Below are 14,517 nucleotides of genomic sequence, written 5' to 3' on the forward strand. Positions count from 1 at the left end.
TGGATGAGTGAGTTTGGTGTGGAGGAACTTCACAGAGTCCTGACCTCAACCTGATAGAACACCTTTGGGATGAATTAATGCGGAGACTGCGAGCCAGACCTTCTCATGACCTCACAAATGCACTTTTAGAGGAATGGTCAAAGATTCCCATAAACACACTCCTAAACCTTGTGGAAAGCTTTCCCAGAAGAGTTGAAGCTGTTATAGCTGCAAAGGGCGGGCCAACTCCATATTAAATTCAAGTGCATGTAAAGGCAGACATCCCAGTTTTGGCCTGGCTCACAGTCTCTGTTCTAATTTATTCCAAAAAGGTTGAGGTCAGGACTCTGTTCTCCCACACCAAAGTCTCTCATCCATGTCTTTATGGACCTTGCTTTGTCATGTTAAAACAGGAAGGGGTCATCCCCAAACTGTTCCCAGATAGATAGATAGATAGATAGATAGATAGATAGATAGATAGATAGATAGATAGATAGATAGATAGATAGATAGATAGATAGATAGATAGATAGATAGATAGATAGATAGATAGATAGATAGATAGATAGATAGATAGATAGATAGATAGATAGATAGATACTTCATTCCAATTTAAGCTTGTGTTACTTTCTGCACATCAATGTTTTATGTAAGTTTTATGTAAGACTAAGAAATGTTCCTGTTACTTCGCATGACTTCCAGACCTAACATAAACATTTTTAAACTGTAAACATTTTTATTACACAATCACTGCATTATTGTTCTACTTGTACAGTGGTTTGTGTCGGTCTCCAACAGAGAGGCACCAGCTTTAGACTTCGATTTCCCTTATTGTTAGGTGCAGAATAAACCCTCACTCTCTCACACACACTAATCCCTATTAGCACACTGCCCAAATCTGATTACATCCCTGCAAGGAGCTAGAAACACTCTCAGCCATCTGCTAGCTATCTCACACATACACACACACACACACACACACGTGCTTTCTTCAGCTTTCTTCATCTGGTCTGAGTGAAAAGAAGAGCTAAAGACCCTAAAAAGTGAAATTTTCAGAGCACAAAATCCTAGGAAGTTTTTTATATATATATAAATTGGTCACTTATTACTTACTGACCACATACTGAGAATACTAAAGTGAATATTATTTCAATGCACATACATCAATTTTTAATAAATGTTTACTATTATATATAAATGTGCTTCAACTAAAATCTTGCACTGCATTTTCCCTTGCTTAAAATGCTGATTAACCGTGAGCAAAGATTACACAAATTAACTCTGATGCTGGCCATCCAAAAATAGCCACGCGAGTGTGTGTGTCATAGATAAGCTTTTCAGTGACTGGACTAGCAGCTCACCAGTCCCACATCAGGATCACCTGAAATGTGAATTAAGGTAAGATATTTCATTTCCATCTTTGTTTTTTTTTTTACACAAGTATGTGAAGTCTATATGAATAGTCTAATCTGTAAAAATAAAAATTGAAAAATTGAAACAAAAATCTCTCTCTCTTATCCGATACTGTTAAAATGATTTATTCATTCATAATGCATTGACATAGAGTATGTTTTTTTGTTTTTTGTTTTTTTAACATTATACATACTATCATGATGTATAGTGTATGACTGTAAACATCATACACATATTTAATAACAAATTAAATAAAGTAAATATGTTATAATTGGCCCAGGACACATCAAAAAGCAGACCTTTATCTAGATTTCAAAGTAATTGTCTTATAAATCAATATTATCCAATCAGATGATCATTTTGTTTTAGATAAACAGAAAAAATAACACAAATATTTATAACAAGATCTATGTCAGTCACAGTATATACAAGTAAATGAATATAGAGAAAGCAAGGTAATGTAGTATCGTGTCTCATGCCCAAAGCTCCTCAACAGAAAACAATATTCATTCAGAATTGTGTTGTCTTTTATTTTTTAAATAGTAGATCTGCTTGACCATGAATACACCTTTCCATCATGACCTACAACAGCCAGATGTTTTCTCCTGGAGCATGCAAACTCCGCCCTCCAGACCCCTACTCGCATCCAGAGACTCAAAGAGAGTTTGTTTTTACAAGAGTGGAGACCCGCAGTTTTCTGGACACTGGGTTGTCATCAACAGTCGTACGTTCAAGACGTTTGATGCCCTGCTGGATGCCCTTTCAAACAAAGTGCCTCTACCGTTTGGGGTACGCACCATCACAACGCCCAAAGGTACACACTCCATCCAGAGCTTAGACGATCTGCGGCATGGGGCCTCTTATGTCTGCTCAGATCAAAGAAAGGTCAAACCCCTGAACCTAGATGAGATCAACCGGAGACATGTCCCCTGGAACAGCACCAGACCTACCAGCACAGGACGACAGGGGCGCAGAGGACTGATCCGGCAGCTAGTCAAGAAGAATGAAGTGGGCAGGATGGCAAAAATGGCTGAAAGCTCAGTGACAGTCAGGACACCAAAACGGCTTGTGGTTTTTAAAAACAGAGATCCCATCACAAAGCGCATAGTTGTTTTGCAGAGGAGGACAGCTCCGACTTTTGAGGCTCTCTTGGAATACCTTTCCCAAGTCATGCAGTTTCCTGTGGTTAAGCTTTACATGACTGATGGCAGACGAGTAAGTGCTTTAAAAGTAATGTCTTTGATCCCAGCTTGTCAGTATTCATGCTTTATGCCTAAAGCATCACATGCTTGACACAAAATGCATTATTTGACTAACTGATTGCTTTTGAGGGCTCAACAGATTTATAAAAAAGAATATAAAAGATGTAATATGTATAACTACAGTGGATATAAGAAGTCTACACACCCCTGTGACAGAGATGTTAAGTATTAAGTGGCTTCAAACATATACAGCTGGTACAGTACACAATGAAATGAAAAAGATGTTCCTACAGGACCCAGGTGCTACATAAAACAACACAGAACTACAATAAGCAACACAAGACAATAAATAAATGACTAAATGGGACAATAGACACAGTGAAGGACAGGGCAGCATCAACTAGAAGTGGAATAAGATATTACAACAACAACAACAACAACAACAACAATAATAATAATAATAATAATAATAATAATAATAATTTCTGTAAAGGGAAACCATAACTACTGCAAAAAATGCAGGTGGTCCATACAGTATTTTGTTTTCGAGAGAGATTGTAGGTTTATGTGAGATAACCATGATAAATTTTGTGAGAATTTGTTCCACCTAATATGTCATATACTACCCAACAAACTTCAAGTGAAAAACAAATACAAAGTTTACAGGGGAAAGACAATGAAGAAATCTTGTATACAGTTGAAATTTTAAAAATACTATCATCTGGATCACTTTAAATGTTTTACAATTCCCGGAACATTTCATATTTTTAACCTTTGCATGCTGGCTGCTGTATAGCTGCATCCCAACTACAACCATATAAATATAAACAAATGATATAAACAAATACATAGACTATGCTAACTTTCTAGAACACATTTTCCTGCAGTGTCACATGCTACGCCTAGATAAATTGGCATAGATAGTCAATAGATAAATGTTTAAATATATTCCCGGATCTAGAACCACAAAGCTAGACCTCCTATCATGCACTGATGATTGTTTTGAGCATGATGATACAGTGCTATCTCTGTGTAACAAAACTTAGCATGACTAACATTAGCAGAGCAAAGGACTAGCATTCATCTTTGCAGTTTCACCTTCAGTGCTCATCTTGCTCTCTGCAAATCTTCAGAGCAAAGCCAGGTAACAGGACAAACTCTTTTATCCAGTCTGTCTTTTGTTTAATGTATTTTCTCATCTGTATTGTATCTATCTAATGTTAGCCAGAGAACCTGCTACTAGCAGCTCAGTGTGAATTTATAATCGATGATGAATGAAATATCTGTCATCTTATAGAAAAACTGTATGTGTCTAAAAGTTCCCAGTATGCTGATTGGGATTAATTATTACAGGATGACTTACAAAATCAACTGTAAATAAAAAATTATGAAAGAATATATTTATATATATATAGTACACCATTCCATTGCTAGGTTGAAGGTCTGCCGGCCCTGATCCTGTGCTCTGGCATCATCATAGCAGCTGGTAATGAACCCTTTCAGCCGGCTAACTTCAATCTCCAAGCATCTACATCACGCTCTCAGCCCTCTCACTCGGCCGTATCTGAATCCATGGGACCAACAAAGACACAGCCATCGCCAAGTAAGCAGTACGATAAGTGTGAGTAAGAGACAAGTGTGTAAAATCAGTGTTGTCTTTAAGTGTTAACTCACAGGGTTATGCCAAGAATAGTCATTATTATAATTCAAATGTATTCATGTATTTACTTTTTTCTTCTTTGTTTTGCTTCACACATGGAAATAAAAAAAGAAAATAACTGGAAAGAAATTCAAGAAAAAACTATTAGCAGCAGACCAAGATCAAGAAATTTCTCATTATCATCAGAAAGATATTTCGTAAATCAGATCAATATGTCACTAAATGGAAGTCACTCCGATGAGACTGACATGAAAATAGGATCGATGGTGAGTGTGAACAACCAAGCACTAGAATCAGAAGAGATGGAGAAATGCGACTTCGCGTCAGGAATAGATGAAAGGGATCGCTTAATTATTCCTTCAGACGATGAGATTGAGAAATCCTTTCGCGTGAATCAGGACGGCAGCATGACCGTAGAGATGAAAGTCCGTCTTACTATAAAGCAAGAGGAGATGATTTACTGGACCACCACAGTGAGTCGAGCCTGTGTTAATAGCCAGGAAATGGCAGCTTCTTCACAACCAGTCTCAAGCTACAACTCCCCCGATAATAAAGACAATAACAACAATAGAACAAGACACTCAAATATAAACAGCTATGGATCCAAAAATGAGAATACACAAAGTTGTAATCCAATCAAATTAAATAATGAAGGAGACAATCACTGTGGAAGTGCCACCTCTGAGGCCTTGGAAAACCCCAAACCATGTTTCAGGCGGCCATCTACTCCAGGACCTAGACGTGTCAGAAGGAAAGAAACCTCTGCGGAGAATATAAAGAGGCGATCACAAACTGAGGTTCAGGAAAGCAGAGTTGGTACATACTCATATTTGGAGCACACCGCTGAAGGTGAACTACTTGAAGGGTACTGTGTTGTGAGTCATAGCAGCTCTAGCAGTACAAGACCTGTACCAAAACCCAGGAAGAAAAATTTGGGAGAAGGCAAACACAATAAGACTTACTCAACTATCTCAGGGATGTCCGAGGTTCTTCAGCTGCACAACAAAGGAAAAGAGATTACAGAAACTGTAATGCATATTCATCATTCACAAGATAGATGTGGAAACTATTTAGCAAAATCCTGGGCTGATGAGGATGACGGGTTTGAATTTATGTCTCAAGAACACAGAAAGCCAGACTCAACTGAATCAGGGCCTCAGTCTTCAAGTAATGACTTTGATACTGATCTTACCAAACTGTCTGGTTCTGGGAATTCTAGGAACAATGAACTTTTAACTTTACTGTCTGGTCAATCAGACCATTCACAAACAATAAGCACCTTCACCGACTATGAAAATCAAGCCAGGTGTGAATCCTCAGACAAAGGAGTGGAGATATCCGCTAAAGAGAGAAATAAAAGACTTTTAAGTAAGAAAACAAAAACGGCCCAAAAATCTGAAAGGTCAAACAAACCTGTGTTTTTGAAAAGCACTGCAAGTGACAAAAAGCAGAAAGGTAGTGTTACAGACTTTTTGAAAGACCTAAAGAACAGTGGTTCTCCAGAATCTGTTACAGAAAGTGACAGATATGGGCAGAAGGTTAAAAAAAGAACGAAAGTTCAGTTACCTGAGAGGATAAACACAAAAAGTCATAATACCATGTTGATGGACACATCTCAAAATATAAACTTTGGTCGTAATGACATGCTAAGGCCTAACATGAAGGAAAAATTAGACCTTTTCCCACCATCTCATTCAGCACCTTTTAAGATTCTGACAAAGCAAATGTCTGTAAATGGCAGCATAACAAAATCTCCTAAAGGGAGCAAGGAGTTGAGTGAAAGTGTTTCAATGCCAGTGCTCCATTCATCTCCCTGCAACGTGCACCAGTATGTGGAAAACTGGCTAGAAAAAAACCACCCTGAATCAGTGCCCTATATGGATGAGTTAAACCCACAAGAATCTAGAGCTAGGTTCCAGATTGAAAGTGATTTCTCAGATGTTTCAGAGATGAGAAGTGAATTAGACAAAGACAATCTGGTGGAGAATTGTTCCTCTGTTGAAGTTTCTACTGTGCAGAAGCCAGTGTCTCGACAACCGCTGCAAATTAGGTGTGAGGGAGAACCTGTGGAGGCACAGAACCTGGGAAGATTCTGTAAATCAATGCCAAGTGTGAGAATACACACTGCTGAACAGGAGATTGGCAGAAGAAAGAATAAATCTTCAGAGGATTTCCCAAAATTGCAATTGCCAGATGCTGGCAGTGAAACATCACCAAACACACAGTTGAGCCCTAGGTCAGGAATGAAACACGTTTTGGAGCAGTTATGTTCATCTATCAAATATATCAGAAGAGCCTGTAGTCATTCTTATCTATCAACTTTGAAGACGAAGAAGAAATCCAGTAGCCTTCCTGACTTCTCATCACAGTTAGCCTCTGTTTTTGGCTCTCCATCTAAGACTCTTCTCTCCTTCCTGACAGTGATGACACTGAGAGATGGAATCGCCAACTCTGCCAATGAAAACTCAGATTCTGCCAATTCTAATAACTCAGGCAGTGATCCAGAAGCTCTGCAGGTCATGCAATCCATCCAAAAGTTGGCCAGCATAGAGGACGAAGAAGAGCTTAAGGCCAGTCTGGCAAGTCTCCACAGCTCAACTTCTGCTCAGTTAAAGAAGAGTTTGAAAGATTTCCAAGAAAAAAATGATATCAAAGAAAGTCCCCCGATGTCACCAAGACAGTCAGAGCAAGAGTTTGCTCTTGAGGTCAACTCAGAAGAGGAAGATCAAGATAAAGGGCACATTTTTGGTATCAGAGAGGTAATGGACGAGCTTAACATGTGTGAGGATCTCCGCAAAGAGATTTCTTCACTTGTTAGGAGTGACTTGACAAATTTCAATGAAGCAGATCCCAGTATGGAGCATTCTGGTCATGAAAACCAAACCACCAGTATTGCTTGTGAGAATGAGAATGCTATATTAAAAGATGGTTTTAAGGGGTTCTTAGAGGAAGAAAGAAAATATTCTGAGGAAAGTGTAAGTGAATATGATGATATTACAAACACTAAGCCTGCAGAGTTATCCAAAGAATCTGAAGAACTGCACTTGCTCGAATCTAATTCCCTAGCTATGGAGGAATCAGAAAGAGGGGAAAATGTCCAAATTGAGGATATGACTAACCAAGAAGGACTAATTGTGCAAATCAATGAAATTATGGATGATGTTAAGACAAAGCAGGAAGGGCATGTTGATAATGAGCCAAGCAAAGATGATCTGTGTGAGGTCAAACACGACATGATGGACAATATCCAAATGATTGGGGAAAAGTACACAGAGGATGAGATAAGCCTAGCTGATGAGACCCCAAATTATAGTCCAAGTAATCTGGAAGATCAAGTGAAATGGCAAGAACATGTAGGCTGTATGCAATCCGAATCTGAACTGCTTTCTCCCACTTCGGAAATGGCAAATTCTGAGGTGATTGACGAAATCTTCAGTAAAAGGGGAGATTGTACAGATAGTTTAGAAGAATGTAGCATGCATTTAAAGGAAGAAGACACCTATTGTGAATCTAGGGAATATGCTGAACGTGAAAATATAACATCCGTGGCTTCAGAAACAGAGACTGCAGAAGAACACCACGCAAACATTAGTCCCATCCAAACAGAAGAGAAGAATACAATACACAACGCTGCTAGATTAGGAGCGTCCAGCTTTAGTGTAGATGAAGCTTGCTCACACAATACTGATGATTATTGCCCAAAGGAAGTTGAGATCAACAGTGACCATGAAGAAACAATGTGTAGCACATTAGAATGTGAAAATCCACCTGCCAAGCCACACCATTCTTCTGTGTCCGATCAAGAGGATAAAAACTCCCACACTTGGCAAGAAACTGAAACTGAGCCTGAGCTCCAGAAATCAGAAGAGGAGCAGACTCATAATGCTAATGAAAATGATGAAGAAGCAGATGAGAATGAAGATTTTGATCCAGAACCAATCTCTCCTCTATATGTGCATCAAGAAAGTGAATATTCAGACCACTACTATTCAGTGTCTTCTAAAGGTCGAGAAGCATTAGCTGAACCTCACCTCCAGTCGATGGATGAAGAAAGCGTCAGTAAGAATCTGACTCCTACTGCTGAGGAAAAAGCGGATGAAACAGATGAACTTGATGACAAGCAGAGCAGTGTAGTAGATACTGACAAAGTCTTGGATACTCAGAATGAAGGCTTTCTGGCAGGGAAATCATGCAAAATCGAGGACAAAAACAAAGCCCAGTCTGATTCTGCAGGCTTAGAAGAAGCAGATATGGATCATGAATGTCACTGTGTGCATCCTACAGTATTTCCTCAGCAGCTGCTGGATTTTGTCAATTTAGCACTGAAGTCGTCTGCTCTGATTTTCACATATGATTCAAATGGCTTTCTACGTATCGAACCAGACAGATGCAAAAACAGAGTGATGTCTTTAACTAAAAGCAATATAGACAATCAATATGCTAGGACATGCCTTCCTAGCCCCAATACATCTGACCTCTCCGATTACAGGCCTGATACATCAGACAGTGGAGGAGACCTGTCACGGGTTTCTACAGATCTTTTTACAGAAAGTGGAGAGGACGAGGCAGAGAGGTTGCTCATTTACCAAGGTAACATAAAGCAAAGCTCTGAGAACATGGACAGAAAAGCTAAATCCCTGGATAATGGTTCAAAGAAAGCTTATCCAGACACAAAACTAATAGCTAGCCCTAATTTAAAGAGCATTAACAGTCTTAGCTCTTTTCCTGACTCCATGGTTAACAGTATTTTGCAGGAGCCAGTCTACTGCAACTCTTCAGACTCTACTGGGAATTCTGAGCTTGCACAATGTCTAGCCTTTCATACAAAGACTGGCTCCGAGGAAGGGATCCTGATAGATAAGGGCAGGTGGCTTCTTAAAGAAAATCACCTCATTCGTAAATCTCCTCCTGTTCCTATGGGAATGTATGAAAATGTAGACACGACTTCGGTTGACACAGGTCACACCAGTGAGGACGCTCCCTACATACCTTGTGGGATACAACCGTCCCAACTAGCTGTCATATCCTCTTCCGAACTGGAAGACATGACCAAGCCATCAACACCCAAGTGTACATACTTCAACATGTCCCACAGTAGCGACTCGGACCCTTTCCTGGATAACCAGAGCGTTACCAGTAACAGAGGAAGAGGTTTCACTCGAAAAAGCAAGGAAGTATCACCAATGGGAGAAACAGCGAGAATGTGTGCACAGAAAAATGGAAGCCTGCCCTCTTTTTCATCCGTTGAGTTTAAACTGGCGTCTGGGAAAGTCCATCCAGCGGACAGCATGTCATCCAGTGTAGTGGAGAAATTGGCCAAATCCCAGAGCTTAAGGTGCAACACACCACATGAAGAAGAGTCAGTAGAGGGTCTGAGTCTTAGATGTGGACAGCATTGTCCAATACTGTAAACAGCACCTGTATATGTGTTTTTTCTTTATCTCTTAGTTTCCCCTCTATATTAAGAACTGAAATATTGTAGGAGGATTACTCTTTAATCATATCAAGAGAGTTTAACCCTCCACATTTGTGCCTCTATAAAAAAATGCACTATATTGCCAAAAGTTTTGTCCCCTTAGTTCCAGTGAAAGGAACTCTTAATGCTTCAGCATACCAAGGCATTTTGGACAATTTCATGCTCCCAACTTTGTGGGAAGAGTTTGGGGATGACCCCTTCCTGTTCCAACATGACTGCACACCAGTGCACAAAGCAAGGTCCATAAAGACATGGATGAGAGTTTGGTGTGGAGGAACTTGACTGGCCTGAACCTCAACCTGATAGAACACCTTTGGGATGAATTAGAGCGGAGACTACGAGCCAGGCCTTCTCATTCAACATCAGTGCCTGACCTCACAAATGCACTTCTAGAGTAAAATGGTCAAAAATTCCCATAAACACACTCCTTAACCTTGTGGAAAGCCTTCCCAGAAGAGTTGAAGCTGTTATAGCTGCATATTACATTAAACGCAAATGTCCTAAAACATTTGGCAACATAGTGTAGCTCATTGATAGTAATGATAGTAAAACTTGAAAAATGTTTATAATACTAAGTGGTGTTTAGAACGGAGCACAACTGAGCAAACTTGAAAAACCTAAACCTTTGTAAGTGCTACTTGTCTTGTGGTTTTGGAGCATAGTCATTATATATATATATATATATTTTTAGAAGTTAGATAAGATTAATGTAATGTGTAAGTCATCAAAGTTCAGATGCATTTTGAAACTGGTCAAAGGGATCAAATCAGTATGTTTTATAATAACATAAGTAGTGAAATTAAAATTATAAATAGTTTCACATCACCTTCCAGTACCAATCCAAATTGTTCTCCTGAATTACAATGAACACATGTTAATTAGATAATGTTTGATATGATGGTCATGACTGATATTGAGATATAGACTCCTAAGGAGAATATTGAATGTTTTCAAATAATGAAAGTAATATTTGAACAGGTGTTCATAATAAAACTGAGGAGCTTGGACACAGCTTCACAGAAAATAATCAAGGAGCTTGGAGCAGATCGACCCAATTTGCAAATTCAGCAGCAGTCACGTGATGGAGGTCGAGCTTCCACTCGGTGCTCTTCCAGCACATCTTATTGAATACATTGACCTTACTGTCAATGCAAAAGAGACTGGTGACTGAGATGACTGACTTTAACCAGAAGGTCATTGAGAAATTGGCAAGCCAGAAAGAAAGGAGGACTTTGATTAGGCAACTTTCTAGTGTGTGTTTGTGTTTTAATGATTACCTTCATTACTAATAATAAGCCCACATTGAACTCAAATACACTGATTCATAGTACATGTATTGCATGTTTTAACAGCTGACTTTAACTAGTAACATTTTCAATATTTCATCTTAGCAGTAATGATACATAATCACCTGATAATTGGTTATTTACAGTCTTGCATTACTAACAGTTTCATTTTAAAGTTTGTTCCAAAAAATAAATAAATAAATCAGCACCAGTCACTGCATGTTGTTGACTTAAACATATGCACAGGTTAATTGAATTCCTGAATGAGAGCAGACCCGAATACGAGTTATCCGCTGAGGGGAACTGCAGCGTTTATGGGGATGTAAATGTCAAGATGATCAAACACATGAGGGCAGAAAAAAAAAAACAAATCATTCTGTCCAATTTGAGATCAGTGAGATTTTATGGTCATTTGTAAAAAAAAAAAAAAAAAAAAAAAATCTATAGTCACGCAATAGAAATTCTGTGGTGGCTTGGGGTTATGTTTTATTTAGGTACTCCAAAATGTTTCAGATAATCAAGACTAAACATCTTTGGCCAAATGTGTGCTGCTGTACTCATATACACATTTCATATAGACATTTTAAAATACCAAAGTAAAAAAACTAACAATTATGTGCAATGCGACAGAGCACGACTTTCTTTGTTACTGGTGTTCCAGACCATCACAATGTTGTGCTTAATAAGAACTCGATAAGCTTAGTTAATAACTTAGTTCTGTATTTATTTCCATATGCAAAACAAGCCAGTAGAATGTGTTCATTTGCTGTATTAATTGCAGGACAGTCCAATTAAAAAGAAAAGAAAACACGAACCATGGATATGTGTAAAAAGAGTTTTTTATACAATACAGAGTGTATGGCACATTCTTGTTTAAGAATGTTTAATACTTAAATTTATTTACATACAAGGGGGAAAAAAACAACTCATCAAGGCAGAAGTCTATCAGTTCAGTCTCTGGTACACAGTTTAACCACCACTGTAAAAGAAGATCGGTATATCACATCAGACACATCACTCACTCAACACATTCGATCAGATGGTTGTGGAGAAGATCAATTTAAAAATAAAAAATCTTTTTAAGGCATACTTACACAATGATGTTGTTAATGGGGATGTGGATGAGCTTGACGAAGAACCCAATAAAGCCCATGATTGCAAAACCAATTGCTGTTGCCATGGCAATCTTCTGAAACTCTGTAAAGACAAGAATGATACATTATTTAGGTGCATCACAGCTTTTTGTTCTACTTCCAGTGCAAGATATCAGGATATAAGAACAATAATATGGTCTAAAATTGAATTATGATAAAAGCACACTTCTGAGTGTGTACTGTGTGGTTATAATCAACACTGGGGTGGTATTAAACAGCCTTACAGGGAGTTAACAGCCCAAAGTTTATCATTTTCCTATAACAGCACATTCTGAAGTGATTTATTCCTCTTATTTCACAGCGATTTACATTTGATTACAGAATGCCATCATGCCTTTTTTTTTTTAAATAGTGTATAGAGAAATTTTAATGGTGTCCTCAAACAAGGTAGTTCCTGTTATTACAAATATAAACAGTCAATCCCTCACCAGGCTCTAATTTTCTTTATCTTGAGGTTAACAGGACAAAAAAAAAGCAAACCATGTAACACCTGAAACTCCTTCCATAAATGTCCCTTAACTAAACAATTCAGCTAAGATCAGTTTATGATTCGCTATATTGCCAAATGTTTTGGGACACCCCTCCAAATCATTGAATTCAGGGGTTGGACTTGGCCCCTTAGTTCCAGTGAAAGGAACTCTTAATGCTTCAGCATACCAAGACATTTTGGACAATTTCATGCTCCCAACTTTGTGGGAACAGTTTGGGGACGACCCCTTCCTGTTCCAACATGACTGTACACCAGTACACAAAGCAAGGTCCATAAAGACCAAAAGTGAGTTTGGTGTGGAGGAACTGACCTCATCCCGATAGAACACCTTTGGGAATTAGAGCAGAGACTCCGAGCCGGGCCAAAACTGTGACTTCTGCCTTTATATGCACATGAATATAATATAAAGTTGGCCTCCCCCAGCCATAACAACTTCAACTCTTCTGGGAAGGCTTTCCACAAGGTTTAGGAGTGTGTTTATGGGAATTTTTGACCATTCCTCTAGAAGCACAATTGTAAGGTCAGGCACTGATGTTAGATATGAAGGCCTGGCTCACAGTCTTTGTAAGCTGAAGCATTAAGAGTTCCTTTCACTGGAACTAAGGGGCCGAGCCCAACCCCTGATATGGTACCCTGCCTACCATATAAGTTTCTGTGAATTACTTTTTTACCATAAAACAAGAACATATTCAAATGATTGTGTAAACACAAACATGTGATTTGAATTACAGCCAGATCTGAAATGATACAAAATGAATCAACCAATCAGAACTGAGGATATGAAAAAAACCCTTTAAAGTGATTGCTGCCATATCACTGTGTTCTGTATGAGCTATACACACAATACACTGGGTTTTTTTTAGTAAATAAAGACTTGTTTGAGCTCACAAGAGTATACTGGATCCAATATCCACATTTAAACAAATGTATTGTGATAAACAGTAAAAATAGTACCTTTCCTATCAGGTTTAGTGCATCTCTTCACCAGTCTGATGGAGTCCTTCACAAACTGCCGCCCTGGCTCCACAAACTGCATAACCTGATCCATCACAACAGTCTGTCTGTACAAGAACGTGACAAGAAGTTAACAGTATTAATAAAAGTAATTTCTGTAAATAAGAAACACAACAGTAACACACAGGGTGGTGGTGGTGGTGGGGAGACACTAGCCTTATAACCAGCGTTAGCGTTAGCATATATTCAATATCAACACGTTAACATTTAATTCCTTATATAATCACTGGAATTACTATATCCTTAATTTACTTCTAATACATTTAACAAATAAATGACTGTAGTAAGAGTGTAAATAACGCGTACCTTCAAGCTTTAATATCCCAAATGAACCACACTCACTCGCACAAGCTCGGTTTATACGGAGCTCTTAAAGATACACGTAGAACTAGGGCGAAGTGATGACGCTGCCTATAGCTGGCGCATGCGCAATGCGTACGATATCAGGCCCACAACCGGACGTCGGGAGATTTTTCCACGTGACCACGAGATAACTGCGAACCAATACGTGTACAATGAGAATAGTTTAGATAGATAGATAGATAGATAGATAGATAGATAGATAGATAGATAGATACTTTATTCATCCCAATGGGAAATTTACAAACATTCACCTAAGCTTCTAAGGTGTTTACTATTCGATCCGTTCCGGAAACACGATTTGTACGGAAATGCGTCTATTTCTTGTTTGTAAGTATCACGAAACGATTCACGGCAGTTTATTTATAAGGCAAAGTATTTGTTATAATACTACTAATAATACCATGTTATAATGCGTTGGGTGGCAGCAGTTCCGCGCATGCGCAGAACGGAACCTGAGTTCCCGCACATGCGCAGTACAAA

The 14,517-nt window shown here is 38.6% G+C and overlaps 2 protein-coding genes across 3 annotated transcripts; one reads left to right on the forward strand and one right to left on the reverse strand.

Moving 5' to 3' along the window:
* Window positions 1–1,950: 1,950 nt before the first annotated feature.
* Window positions 1,951–9,665, forward strand: LOC131355754 (uncharacterized). Its single transcript, XM_058394221.1, has 3 exons — window positions 1,951–2,607; window positions 4,029–4,197; window positions 4,381–9,665. The coding sequence occupies exons 1-3, from the start codon at window positions 1,951–1,953 to the stop codon at window positions 9,663–9,665; spliced, it is 6,111 nt and encodes a 2,036-aa protein (XP_058250204.1).
* Window positions 9,666–11,839: 2,174 nt separating this feature from the next.
* On the reverse strand, window positions 11,840–14,122 carry LOC131355503 (protein transport protein Sec61 subunit gamma). Of its 2 annotated transcripts, none has more exons than XM_058393830.1 (4): window positions 13,981–14,122; window positions 13,615–13,721; window positions 12,111–12,213; window positions 11,840–11,995 (listed from the first exon to the last, which is right to left on the reverse strand). In XM_058393830.1, exons 2-4 carry the CDS (start codon window positions 13,706–13,708, stop codon window positions 11,986–11,988), a joined length of 207 nt encoding a protein of 68 aa, XP_058249813.1. In that variant the 5' UTR covers window positions 13,709–13,721; window positions 13,981–14,122; the 3' UTR covers window positions 11,840–11,985. The 2 variants fall into 2 exon arrangements, with proteins under 2 accessions (XP_058249813.1, XP_058249814.1); XM_058393831.1 differs by having other exon boundaries at window positions 13,615–13,717; window positions 13,981–14,111.
* Window positions 14,123–14,517: the final 395 nt, after the last annotated feature.

Source organism: Hemibagrus wyckioides, linkage group LG07 (assembly GCF_019097595.1).
Source record: "Hemibagrus wyckioides isolate EC202008001 linkage group LG07, SWU_Hwy_1.0, whole genome shotgun sequence".
NCBI lineage: Eukaryota > Metazoa > Chordata > Actinopteri > Siluriformes > Bagridae > Hemibagrus > Hemibagrus wyckioides.

What these genes read in the sequence shown, in the direction of transcription:
- LOC131355754 (XM_058394221.1), top strand. Translation starts at nt 1,951, where the DNA reads ATGAATACACCTTTCCATCATGACCTACAACAGCCAGATGTTTTCTCC. An exon ending in ACATGACTGATGGCAGACGA is followed by an intron (nt 2,608 to 4,028) that starts GTAAGTGCTTTA and finishes TTCCATTGCTAG; the next exon opens with GTTGAAGGTCTGCCGGCCCT. An exon ending in AAAGACACAGCCATCGCCAA is followed by an intron (nt 4,198 to 4,380) that starts GTAAGCAGTACG and finishes ATAACTGGAAAG; the next exon opens with AAATTCAAGAAAAAACTATT.
- LOC131355503 (XM_058393830.1), bottom strand. Translation starts at nt 13,708, where the DNA reads ATGGATCAGGTTATGCAGTTTGTGGAGCCAGGGCGGCAGTTTGTGAAG. An exon ending in CACTAAACCTGATAGGAAAG is followed by an intron (nt 12,214 to 13,614) that starts GTACTATTTTTA and finishes TTGTCTTTACAG; the next exon opens with AGTTTCAGAAGATTGCCATG.